We start from the raw sequence: 13667 nt of genomic DNA on the forward strand, positions 1-13667 counted from the left end.
GTCTGTGTGTGTATGTATTGCCTGGAAGACTTTGTCTGTGTGTGTCTGTACTGCCTGGAAGACTTTGTCTGTGTGTGTCTGTACTGCCTGGAAGACTTTGACATATGAGGCCAGTTAGGCTGCGAAGGCCACGACGGACGCCTCTTTGATGGTATTAGTATGGAATTATGCTACGCGTTCATCCCAGGCTAATTTAGTGCTAAAGAGCTGTCTGGCCCAGGTCATATGGCTCCCTGCTGTCAGGCCTTCATGAGGCCATCTGGAGCCTCCATCCTCTATCTGCACCACATGCCCATGAGGGAAAGGAGGGGGGGGGGGGCTGTAGTGGACTGAGAGTTTACCCAGTTGTTACATGTGTGTTTAAAGAAGGGGTCTCCAACGTTGTTCAAACCAAGGCCCTCTTAACTCAAAGAGAGACGGAGCAGGGACCCCCTACAACATATGTTTTATAAAAGGAAGTTGCATATTAAACCGGGCCTATAATAACGTTTGGGGGGGCCTAAAGCTTCTTCACATTTAGAGACTCGAACACTAAGCTGTTAAAATAATGCATTGTTAATAACAATGTAGGTGTGGTTTCATAAATGATGTTTTGATGTTAGACATACATGTGGCAGAGTGAATCCATGGGACGAACTGGACCTGAGGATGGACCTTCTGGCCTTTATCCATCGTTGGTACCTGCTCGAGGTAGGCTACCATGCAGTGGAGAAACACCATCAGTGACTACGAGACCTACAGGCCAGTTAGCCCATCACTAATGTTTCTCTTTTCCCTAATATGTAGGCTGATTTTTATCTGCTGATGTGTTGGATTCATGTTAAGACGTCTTTATACCTTTTTTTAAACATTTAAACATTATTCTAATTTATTGCTATTTTTTCTTCATAATGTTTTAGGATTTTTTTATACAACGTACAAAATACAGGTACGTAATGCAACCTCTGCATATTATACTCTTGTACTATCCATGAACACAGCACTCAAAAACACCTGATTCACGTACTGCTGATTTTGTGTCCCCCTGTTAGAGATTAAGGGAGGGACGTGTCCCTGCAGAGCAGTGCTCTTTGACAACAGCGGGGGCAGGGTTTGAACAGTCCCCCCCCTCTGCTGGCATTCAAGAGGACAGATGGTGCTGGGCTCAGCCAGGGTCCCGTCTAAATAAAGAAAATCAGAGAGTAGTGACAGAACAGATTTTACAGTACAGCAGCAGTACTGCACACACCTTTATGTGTCAGAATGAAGTAATATATATATAAATATATATATATATACAGTACATACAGTATATTTATCAGGAGTGGGTTAGTATGTACAATACTTTCAAAACTGTCACATGTTTATTGATATATATATATATATATATGTATATATATATGTATGTATACATATGTATATATATAAAAAATTCTGATAGTTTTGAAAATATTTGTGTGTGCATACATACAGGTACTGCATACATAGTACCTGTATGTTGCTGCAGTTGCTGAATTTGCTGTGTTAAATATATAATATATAACTTTCTGTATTGCTGTGTAGTCCCAGTGTATTATATATATATGTGTATATGTGTGTATTATACAGAACAACATTTTTTTTGGAGTTTTTTTTCTTCAGCATGTTAAATGATGTGCAAAGTAAATAGTTTTATTTGTACACTTTGACAATGACAGATTAGGATACATGGTCACATAATGTATCAAACATTGGGAGGAGAATAAGAGAAGCTAGGGGAAGAGATCTCCTATTTACAGTGCTCAACAGTGTACTACACACCCATGTGGGATGGACTGGGGCGCGGGGACAGTTTGATTACAGTCCTCACCTTTCAAGCTTCAATGCTTACTGCTGCTAGAGATGTATACTTATTCTACTTTTACACACTTCCTATTGCTTCTTTTTTAAATGCTTAAAATATTACACAACCCTTAATGTCAGGATAAATTGATGCTGTTGCATGTCTGCTTTTTAAAGTGTTGTTGCTTATTTCAGCCAGTAGATGGCAACATTACTCTGGTCTGGAATCATGGCACTCACCATAGCAACACACTGAAAAGTATCCAAGTTAGCTTTAAAATGCCCTACATTTGGTTTTGTAACCACGTGGCAAGCCTGTTGGAAGTGATAGCATACCTGTTTATATTCATACTTTTTCTTCCTACAAATGACAGAAAAATATCTTTAAAAAAAATATATTTTACAGTTGAGTTGAACTTTATTTTTTATGTGGTTTGTGTGGAGGAAACCAAGTAGAAATGGTCTTTAAAACAATACATTTCAATATACTAAACACTTTTGGGTCATGCAGCCATTCTCTAACTCATTTAATACTTTTAAAGATTTGACATAGCGAATGCGGAAATAGGTGGGACTGACTCATCTTGCTCCACCTAGACACTCTTTTGACGTTAAAGTGACTCGTCGGTCGACATTTTCGGCACAGCATCATCAGCGCTGACGTGCAACTACGTGTGCGAAGGCCGTCCACCCAACCTGTCATTAGTGACGAGGCAGACTACGTAAAACTTCGGTAAGTCATCCAAAGCTGTCACTTTTTTGCTTCGCGCCAGTCGGCCAGAGGCGAGGGACAGTGTGGGGACACGGCGCTGCCGGAAAACGTCTCCTTAAAACTTTGCTTTGAGAACAGCGCGGTCAACATGGAGGAAAAAAATAAAAAGTCCTGCTCGGCTGGCTGGCAGTAGTTGCTCCTGGCTGGAGGGAACAGAGCTGTCCAACAAGATGTCGGATGTTAAAGCGGAAGGTGTCTCTGTCTTCAAAATAAAATATCCTATATACGCAAAATACTAATGCTTCAATTTTTGTTCCAAATTCCTCATACAAACAGCCTTGGCTTTCTTTATTCATGTATCGCGTTGATAAAAGAACATACCTTTCAAAATAAAAGTGTTTAAACCGGGGAAGTCATAGCCCACAGTTTCAGTTTCACGTCGCATCAGGACTAACATTACTTTGTTCAACTTGAGAATTCAAAGTGTATTTTATGTTGACTAAATTGTCCTCTCTTAAATCTTGGGACTTGGTGTCATCCATGAGCTACAGTTCTTGAATAATGCTTTAATTTAATTTATTTAATCTCATGGATTTTGCATTATGGGAACACTTTTTAACCAGATGTTTCACCCTTTCACTGGCAGATAGTAGACCATATGAACTTGAGATGTGAGTGTTTAAACAAATGTTTATCAGACAGACCCATGTTCATTTTTGTGAACATATTTGGAAATATGTGAAGTAAAATCTCCTTGACTGTGACACTGGCTGTTGACATCTGTCAGGTATTTTGTGATTTTCATCCTTCAAACTTACAAGCAACGCACGAGCAGACAGCACAAATGCAAGTACACTGAAGTATACTGCGTTCATTTACCATGGAAACCCAGAGTTCTCATGAATTTGAATTAGCTCAGCGAGTTAACCTGGCATACAGCAAAGCTGCTCATTAACTATGCCCTTGTAGCCGAGCTGCACCAATCATATCAGTGTGTCTGATATGGGCGGGGCCAGAGGTCAGCTGCACCAATCCCATCGGTGTGTCTGATATAGGGCGATTTTGGCTCACTGAAAATATTTAAATCACAATAAATTGTTAATTGAGGACAGACGTCTCTGCCAGGAGACATACACAGACATAACATGTTTCAAAATATTCATAAATAGGCCTATGTATAAAAACACAACACCTTATCCGTGTCCTGTCCGGTTGGTTGTCCTGCAGATAACACAAAGCAACACCTGCCCATGTGCTGTTGGTATGCTCGCATGAGAAAACAGCAGCACATCTTTGTTGTTGTGGCCTCCATTTTTTCACACACCTGATGCTCTAGGCTACACCCAACAGTCGGTGGCAGTCATGGCAACAAGTTGTCAGGCCAAACGCCAATATAAATGAAGAAGAAGAATACTCATCCCACTATGGATACGCCAAGTCCCGCCCTATGAAGCAGCTGGATTGGTTGGTGTTAGGCATTTCACCATTAGTGGTTAAGGCTGGGTGACTGGTCAGGGGATACAGTAAGCATGGACGAGCGGCCAATAGTATTGTGTGAATGTTACTGAAAGGCGGGTCTTGGCGTGGCCATAGTGGAATTCGTAATATCGCATCCTGGCCATGTGAACGCGGGCATTCGAAAAAAAAAATGTAATCACGGTGGTGGTCCCTAATATTCCCAGCTGGCATGAAGGCACCATGTACCAAATGTGTTCTGCTGTTCCAATGACATATTTTCATGAAGATGTTTTTATTTAGGCTACCTACATTGGTTTTGTCTTGGTAAATCATGTTTCAGATTTTCCACGTAGAAACACCATTTAAACCCCCAAACTCAATAAAAACAAACAAACAACATTAGGTGACGTCTCAGAAAACAAAGAAAATCCAAGTGCTTTGCAGGTTATATGTTATGTATTCAGGAAAAACCTTATCGGGGGGGGGGGGGGTGTCCAGTGAAATGCTGTATCTAGTCCTGGGAGAGGCAAGTTTGGTATGGCATGAAAAGATAATCATTTGTTTGGGGCATCAGATGGTGGTATTGGAGAACCAAATACAAGGAAGTATTAAAGCTCTGCTTGTCTGTATGTTTAGGTTCATGACTATGGACATGTCAGTCACGCCTCAGCTGGACAGCGGTTTGGACAACTCGGTGACAGATGGAGAGGAGAACTACAGTGAAGACAGTCTGTCTCCCCAGGTACACACCTGAAGTAACACCTAAAGTGTTCAGCAATTCAAACGGACAGAGAAGGTGCTGCAGGGCATCAGGGTCACTTAAACACTCCATGGACTATTGTTACACAGGAAAAGAAGGAAAGAGTAAGGAAAAGTGCTAACATAAGGCTGGCTCTTCCATGTCTACCATTCACACTAAAAACCCCGTTAAAATGTACTCAGAGCATTTCGCTAAGAATAACCTAAAATAGCCAGACACTATATCATATTTAATTGCTGTTAGCTGTAAATACAGCACTTCTAAGCACATTAAGAATTAGCTGATTGGCTCTTATAATGGGCTGGATGGATGGCACACTGCCATAAGTCCATGAGGCAAATGTCTGTGATTACTCCACATTTTAATTGTGATATTTTGTAAAAAACGTTCAGAATCTGAAATGTTCTCTGCCTGTCCGTTATGTTTACCCCTGTGGATCTTGCCGTGATTGACTGGAGTTGTGTCAGCAGGTGTCTGTGGCAGGAGAGTCTCCTGGAGCGACTGTGGTCCAGCTGTGTGATAGTCAGACGGTGCAGGTCCAGGGGGTGATCCAGGCCCCTCAGACCTCTGTCATACAGTCACCACAAGTCCAGACTGTCCAGGTGAGAGCATGCAGTGTTACCAGGGCTGGTATTGTACATTCATTAATATAAGAAAGATACGCACTAAAGCTTCAAGTCAAATTAAAACAAATAAGTAATACTGCTGTAAACAAACTATGTGTAAAAAGTACTACAAAGTAGAGCCTGACCGATATATCGGCGGGTTGATATTATCGGCTGATATTAGGCTTTTTCAGCATTTATAATGGCCGATTAATGAACATTTAAAAATTAAAATAAAAACGGACAAAACTCCCTTCACCCATGTATGAGTGTTGGCGTTGCATAGTCAATCCACCAGAGGGCGCTCTACAGAGTGTCTGTTGGCAACTCTTAGATTTTTTGTTGTTGCTATTGTGTTTTGGTTCAAAGGACATCAAGTTTGTATTTTTATACATTTAATCTATTTTTAGGCATATTTATAAAATCGGCAAATATATCGGAATATTGGATTTTCAAATCACCAAATATTTGTATCAATATCAGTCAGGCTCTACTATGGAGTCCCTGTAGTCTAATGCAGGGCATCTGTTAATAGGATTGATGTAAGCAGTAGGATCTGAGATTGAGCTCTGTGGTGTAACCTTCACATTGAGGAGACGCTGAGTCTGGTGAGGAGGACAGCTCCACTAGCGGTGGACACATCAGGCAGCTCTGACCTGTGGGCTGGACGCTGCAGAAAGTCTGAATCGTTGATTGTTTCCATCAAACAATGTGCTTTAGATGCTGTTTCTGTTATTTTTTCAGCACCCAGTTCGTAGATGGGAAATGAAATCACATGTGATAAAAAACCATGTTGCAGCAGACTTCCTCACAGGTGCAGCTTGGTTTGCAGTTTACATGTTCATTTGTCAAATGACAAGCATCATTCAGAGGAAAAAGGTCAGGAAGGACATCATGTCTGTGAACTGCCCCGTTTAGCAGCAGGTCTCAACCACAAAGTGTTTTTTTAACTGATTTCAACTCTTACCCTTCATATCAGTGAGTTCCCAATGACACGTCCCACCTAATTTTGGTATTGGCTGAACTTTCATAGTAACAATGACATTGTCAAAGAAATAAATATCCTGTGCCATTAATTCTTAAAGCACAGTTCTGATTGAGCTATTGTATTAAAAGTTATACATTTCTTATGTCTCTGAATATGCAGAACGGTATGCATAAAAATGACAAATGAAGTCATTTAGGTATTTTTATTAACTTGCTTTGAGAGCATAAGTCTAACAAGCATAGGTGTAACTTTCACTCACACAATAATCAATAAATGGACGTGGACACACGCCTGTTTAACTTAGCATACATCAGACTGGTCCTTTGTCTGGCGCAGACATTGTCCTCTAACAGGGCCAGAGCAGCCTTTGTGTTGATAGTACTTAACCATTACGCACCAGTGTGTGAGTCATAGAAGCTTACTTAACCCTAACCTTAACCCTTACATAACCCTTAAAGATTCCTCTTTGTTATTATTCCAACAGTACCCTTGGGGTGGCAAAATGTAAACCTGTTTGTTCATGCTGCAGGGAGATTATGCTTGGAGAAAAGAGGGCTTTAACTCACACATTCACAAATAATTACACAATAGACAGATAAGACTCTCTGTTGAGTCTTGTGAAGGGCTGGATAAAAACAAATTGCAGCTTGGTTTCCTTCTCTTTCACAAGTGATTGTATCAGACCCATCCCAGTTTACTCCCAGACGTCTAGGTACGGAAAGCAACGCCCTCTCGGTGATAACATTTAACCTCAAATATTCAATTCAATTCAATTTTAATTATAGTATCAATTCATATCAAGAGTTATCTCAAGACATTTAACAGATAGAGCAAGTTTAGACCACTCTATTATTTACAGATAGAGCAGGTCTAGACCACTCTATAATTTACAGATAGAGTAGGTTTAGACCTCTCTATAATTTACAGATAGAGCAGGTCTAGACCACTCTATAATTTACAAATAGAGCAGGTCTACACCACTCTATAATTTACAGATAGAGCAGGTCTAGACCTCTCTATAATTTACAGATAGAGCAGGTCTAGACCTCTCTATAATTTACAGATAGAGCAGGTCTAGACCACTCTATAATTTACGGATAGAGCAGGTCTAGACTACTCTCTTTAATCTAAAAACACTTAATATTTCCAGTGATATGGAAATATTAGAAATAAGATTTCTGATATTAAATGTTCTATTGTATTGTATTAAAGAAGTAAAAGTATGAAAAAAGCATTGATTATGAACTTTATGACCAAAGGTGTGTAACGTTATCTTCGTCACCACTTTTGTTGTTGGGGAGGTCATCGTCTGTTACCATGGCAGCAGAGCCTGCACCAGGTGCTTCCATGACACTATCAGTCATTATGCTTCCTCCTCTTCTTCTTTAGTTTAGGCCTTTCTTAGTTTTTTGCCCCTTGGCAACAAACAGACACCAGGACACCAACTGGAATGGAGCGTACATTATCTTGGTTGCTTAGGAGCAATGATTCCCCTAACCTGCTTTTCTTCAGCTTTTATTTTGTAGTAATGAGTAACTAAGATGCTTAGAGGAAATGTAGTGGAGTAAAAGTAAAAGTTTCCAGAAAGAAGTTTTATTATAAAGTAACTTAGCAACAGTACAACAACCTACAAGTCCAGCTGAGATGATGAGACCATTAAACACACAGCTGGTTGGATCCTTTACACTTTCTAAAATGGGAGGATTTTTATGCAGTGAGTACTTTTACTTTTGATACCTCAAGTACCTTCTCCTGATGATACTTGCATACTTTACTCTAGTGACATTTTCAATGCAGGACTTTGACTTGTAACAGAGTCTCTTTTACAGTGCGATATTAGTACTTTTACTTCCACCACTATATTGTGGGTTTCTCACTACATTGAAATACTGCTTGTACTGTGCAGATTGCCACTGTAGCAGAGGTGGAGGATGACGAGTCAGTCACAGACACACACAAGGCCCGGGTGCTTCTCTCCAGGCGTCCATCTTATCGGTGAGAAGACTTTAACATTAAACAAGAGCGTGATAAACAGCATGGAGTGTGTCAAGTGTAGCTGATAATGTTGAGCTGTCCGTGTCTCTTCACCCACAGAAAAATACTTAATGAGCTTTCATCGGATTTGCCGGCAGTTCCTAAAATCGATGAAGAGAAGACGGAGGAGGAGACGGCGGTGGTCTCCAGCGCTGCCTCTGCATCAGTACCAACGTCTATCTACCAGACCAGCTCAGGACAATATAGTCAGTACACACAGTACTAGCCTCAACACATGCAGTTGTGGTTCATCCACTCTCTCAGTCTACTGCTCTATAAGAGAAGAGAGGATAAAATAAGATTAGATTAGATAAATAGACCTTCATTGGTCCTAAATTAGGACATTTCAGTGCTACTGCAGCAACATATCAGACACACAGCACACAAACAGAACAAACAAGAAATAAGAAATGGAAAGAACAAGTTTTCAAAAAATAGAGAAAATACAAAGGATAGTATGAACAAACGTGTATACAAGTGTATTGCCTATGGTAGGAATGATTAATTGCAGTGGTCCGTGCAACACTGAAGCTGTTAGAGCCTCTTGGAGAAGGTGTTCCGTTGGTGGACCAGTGTGGGTGGGGGGGGGGGGGGGGGGGGGGGGGGGGGGGGGGGGGGGGGGGGGGGGGGGGGGGGGGGGGGGGGGGGGGGGGGGGGGGGGGGGGGGGCTGTGGGTTAACCTCCACAGCTATAAAAGTCTCGTGTTTGCAGCCAATACCAAAGCCAGCCTTCCTGATCAGTTTAAGATAAGATAAGACAGACTTTATTATTCCCACAATGGATAATTTCCATTGTTACAGCAGCAAAAAAAACTCACACCCATCAGAATAAGACAATCCATCCATCCATCCATCCATCCATCCATCCATCTTCATCCGCTTATCCGTTATCGGGGGGCAGCAGCTCCAGCAGGGAACCCCAAACTTCCCTTCCCCGAGCCACATCAACCAGCTCCGACTGGGGGGTCTGAGGCGTTCCCAGGCCAGGTTGGAGATTTAATCTCTCCACCTAGTCCTGGGTCTTCCCCGGGGCCTCCTCCCAGCTGGACGGGCCTGGACCACCTCCCTAGGGAGGCACCCAGGTGGCATCCTTACCAGGTGCCCAAACCACCTCAACTGGGTCCTTTCGACGCGAAGGAGCACCGGCTCTACTCCGAGCTCCTCTCGGATGACTGAGCTCCTCACCCTACCACTAAGGGAGACGCCAGCCCCACACCACAGTTTCCACAGGTGTGGCTGCTTGTACCCTGGATCTGGTTCTTTGTGTCATGACACAGCTTTCATGACCATCGTAAGGGTTGGAACGAACACTGACCGGTAGATCGGGAGCTTTGACTTCTGGCTCAGTTCCCTTTTTGTCACAACGGTGTGATAAACTGAATGTAATACCGCACTCGCTGCTCCGAATATTTAACATGATTACTCATGACTTTTGGAAAGAGAAAGATTACAAGAAAACTGTTTAAAAAATCAACAATGAAAACACCTTGAACTGGGACACATACTTTCATACTTTCACTATCAGCTGTTTGAATTCCCCTTCAGACCACAAGACAACGGCCGCGTACTCTGCAGTACACACTGTATGGCCATGTACTGAATGTCCATATGTAAACTATCTTTCAACATACTATTGTATAATTAACTGTAGTGTGTATCTTTTTTGGATGCATCAAGCCGTCATTTTCAACGTTGCTTCCTGAGAGCCTCCTTTCCGTTGGAGACGCGTAACCATGGTTACCCTTCCTGACCTCAGCTCTTGCCAGATAACGCTTAAATTACTGACAAGCTTCTCGTTATGAACGTTGTTGTTACTTCCCCATTGCATTGTGGGATACTGATGCTGGTGTAGTGTCCAGTGTTTGTATTCTGTAATATTCTACCTAAAACAATTTTGCAATTCTCATACTAATTCTTTCTTGGTTTGTACGTTTTCCCGACATACTAAAAATCTCACATTACGTTTGAGCCGACTGAATAACATGTTAGTATGGGATTTTGGAAGCAACCAAAAAAAGAGTTTATTTGCAAAACGTAATATGCAAAATAATCGTATTTCTCGGTTAAATTGTCGTACGTGATTGTTAGGAGTTAAAATTGAAATCACGATCAAAATTTGATTTATTGCACAGCCCCATTTACAGTGTACTTAACATGAATGAAACCGGATGATACCTGACTGCGACTCTGCTGACCCCACACAGTTGCGATCGCCCAGGGGAGAGCCATCCAGTTGAGCAGCCTTGGAGTGGAAGGCCTCCAGGGGGCCCAGACCCTGACCCAGCCTGGAGCCACAGTCCTGCAGTGTGCCTCTACGCCCGGAGACTCCCAACAGCAGTTGTACATCCAGGGAGGACAGGTGCTCGTCCAAGGTAGGCTTCAACCCAATGATATGTTTTCTCCACTTCAACTCAGGGAGGGTACAGAGCCCCTAAACAGATTTTGCTAGCCTTGGCTAGCAAAATATCTCAATTGCAATTAATTGTGCAGCCCTAATGAGAAGTACACATTTGCACTGTAATATCAGCTGTCTTTGTTTGACAGGAAACTCTTTTGATGCCCTGTTTTAATACAATTTATATTTAAATCCATGATGAAAATGGAGACCGGGCTTACATACTTGGCACCATCAGTGTTTGCTTTTTCATCCAGGATGTGCTTGGTGATCAGCTGGGAATGGGCTTGTCCGGTCTTGCGCATTTTGTTGTTGCTCCCCCTAGCTAAAAATCCAACATGGCTGCTAAGTGCATCAACAGTTGCTGTTGCTGTAGTAACATACAGTTTATAAGCACTTCTGTGTTATTCCGACGTACACGCAGCGCTGTCCATCTTCTATCTGTCGATGTGTTGTTACACTGTTTGGATGCACAAAGACAGAGTAATGCGTTGTTATCAACTGGCATTGCTAACAGTGGCTAACCCGGCGGCTAGAGCTAATGAAAACAACAATAATAATAATAATAATACATTTTATTTATAATGCACTTTTTATCAATAGATCTCAAAGTGCTACATGTAAAAAAAGGAAAAAGAGAAAAATAAAACAAAAAAAGAAAGAATAAAAAAGAAAATAAAGCATTCAACTCGGTTGGAACGTCATTTAAACCTTTGGCTTCCAAGTTCACGGGCCCATCTCAGAACTGGGTGGGAACAAGGAAATGTCTAAGCACAATGGAAGCTGCTCAACCTGAGAAACCAGGAGGACTAGTACATAGGTCTTTGTTACGGTCGTCTCCTTTTTACATCATGAGACACATGCCAACACTATGCTGAGCAAGGCTCAGTACTATGCAAGTTTTTACATTTTTTGCATGGTGACTGAATATATTACTACAGGCTTAAACTTAAACTAGTTTAGGTAATATGGACAGGAACAGATAAGGTAGAACTACTTTTTGCCTACAAAGTTCTTTGCCTGCTTATTAAAAAAAAACTGCTGTTGCTGTCACTGGAAATGTAGTCCGTGCCCACAACGTTCCACTTCTGGGATTGCTCCGGGGCCGCAAGACATTCCCCCAGATGCATGTATTTTCTGTTTCCTTCCTCTTTCTCTGTGTTTTGGCGTTCTAACCTCCGGTGGATTTCTGAGGACTATGGTTACCTGGTCCTCAAGTCCCTGCAGGGTGAATCCAGACAGCTAGCTAGACTATCTGTCCAATCTGAGGACTATGGTTACCTGGTCCTCAGATCTCTGCAGGGTAAATCCAGACAGCTAGCTAGACCATCTGTCCAATCTGAGGACTATTGTTACCTGGTCCTCAGATCTCTGCAGGGTAAATCTAGACAGCTAGCTAGACTATCTGGGCATCTGTATCTTGGCAGCGTTTTAGATCTTTATTTCTTTTTTTTTTAGTGTTTTTAAACAGGTCTTAATTTTCCTATGCCATTTCCATGTAACACTCCCTCTAATGCTAATCTTTACTTTTATTCTGTGCTGTTGTCGTTCTTTCTATCAATAGTCCAAATTTAAGCACCATGCTGCTTTTTATTAAATTGGACACATTTATCTACTTTGCAAACTGCACATTTGGGACTCTGCATTTTGTTGCACTTTTATGTTTCAATAAAGGTCTTAAATTAAATTAGAAAAAGGTCTTTGAAAGTCTTAAATGTGACTTGGTAAAACCTGCAGAAACCATTGGAAAGCATTCTTCCAGCAGAGATCCATCAGGCAACCGAGTGTTTAAACAGCAAATATAATCTTTTCACAGGCTTTGTTAAATAGAATTCAATGATATCAGCTGTGGACATGTTGTGATGACGTTAAACAAATCCAAGCAAAAACCTCAATTATCTTTATTCTCCTTGATCCCTCCTCCCGTCTTTTAAGACACAAACACACACACACACACATAATGTCTCCAATCAGGGCGCGCAACAGTGTTCACGGCAGCCACTCGGGACACAATATCCTCTTGTTTGTTGAGCGACTCTCCAGTTGCGTCACCATTGCTAAAAATACAACCCTTGCACTACCAGCTCCCCCTTCAGCTCCCCCTCCCTCCCTCTCTCCCTGCCTGCAACAGCTCTGTGTGGTTCTTTACTTCACCATTTTGTCCGTGGGGGGGAGGGGGGAGGGACTAATCCAGGGTGTTTCACAGACTTCAGCGGAGCAGGAGTGATGTCATTGTGATGTCAATGCCTGTAATTGTAATCAGGCTGCAAAGTTCAGGAGTTGACCACTCGCATACAGAGAGAGCTGAGAGGGAAAAGGGAGACGGAGACGGAGAGGTTGTAATAAAGAGAGAAGGATCAGGAGCAGCCGAGGGTTTCTGTGCTGAGGTGTTTTGCTGCCGTGGTGCTGGATTATTGGAAACAAGAGATGGCTGTGACTGGGGATGAGACTGAGTCAGGTAGAGTTTCTCTCATCTCACATTTTTACTCATGTAAATGTCACTTTTATTTTACTCTTGACATATATATGCACTTATTTGTATACGCTTGTCAGCTATGTTTCCCAATAAGGAATTTAAAGTATTTTTAAGCTTACACCTGCTAAAAAGCAGAGGGAAACAATTATGATTGACTGTGAATATGTCGATTTTTTCCAACTGGAAAGACTTTTTTTTTCCTCACAGGAATATTTATGAAATTTGAAAGATTTTTGAATGCACAAAAGAAAAGGTTCTTATGTGAAGGAAAAGCGCTCCAACAGGTCAGGGTAGAGTTGTTAAAGAAAAAAGGGATAAGACAGCTGTCAGAGGTTTAAAAGTTCTTGGTTTGTTTGCTGCACTATGTTCCTGTCAGTCTGTATCTTGCTTTAACACACACACACACACACACACACACACACACACACACATACACATAC

General features: G+C 41.8%; 1 protein-coding gene across 4 annotated transcripts in view; it reads left to right on the plus strand.

The window, feature by feature from the left end:
• Window positions 1-2414: 2414 nt before the first annotated feature.
• crema (cAMP responsive element modulator a) overlaps window positions 2415-13667 on the plus strand; it is a 15551-nt gene continuing 4298 nt past the window's right edge. The window contains exons 1-6 of one of the 4 annotated variants that reach the window (XM_034888351.1): window positions 2415-2533; window positions 4607-4712; window positions 5201-5332; window positions 8230-8318; window positions 8418-8563; window positions 10561-10728. In XM_034888351.1, the coding sequence (XP_034744242.1) occupies window positions 4611-4712; window positions 5201-5332; window positions 8230-8318; window positions 8418-8563; window positions 10561-10728 (637 nt within the window). In that variant the 5' untranslated portion in view covers window positions 2415-2533; window positions 4607-4610. Of the gene's footprint in view, window positions 2535-4598; window positions 4713-5200; window positions 5333-8229; window positions 8319-8417; window positions 8564-10560; window positions 10729-12936; window positions 13210-13667 lie in introns of those variants that run through there. The other 3 variants (XM_034888352.1, XM_034888350.1, XM_034888353.1) reach the window with 3 other exon arrangements.

The sequence above is a fragment of the Etheostoma cragini genome, chromosome 12 (assembly GCF_013103735.1).
Source record: "Etheostoma cragini isolate CJK2018 chromosome 12, CSU_Ecrag_1.0, whole genome shotgun sequence".
In the NCBI taxonomy this organism is placed as follows: domain Eukaryota; kingdom Metazoa; phylum Chordata; class Actinopteri; order Perciformes; family Percidae; genus Etheostoma; species Etheostoma cragini.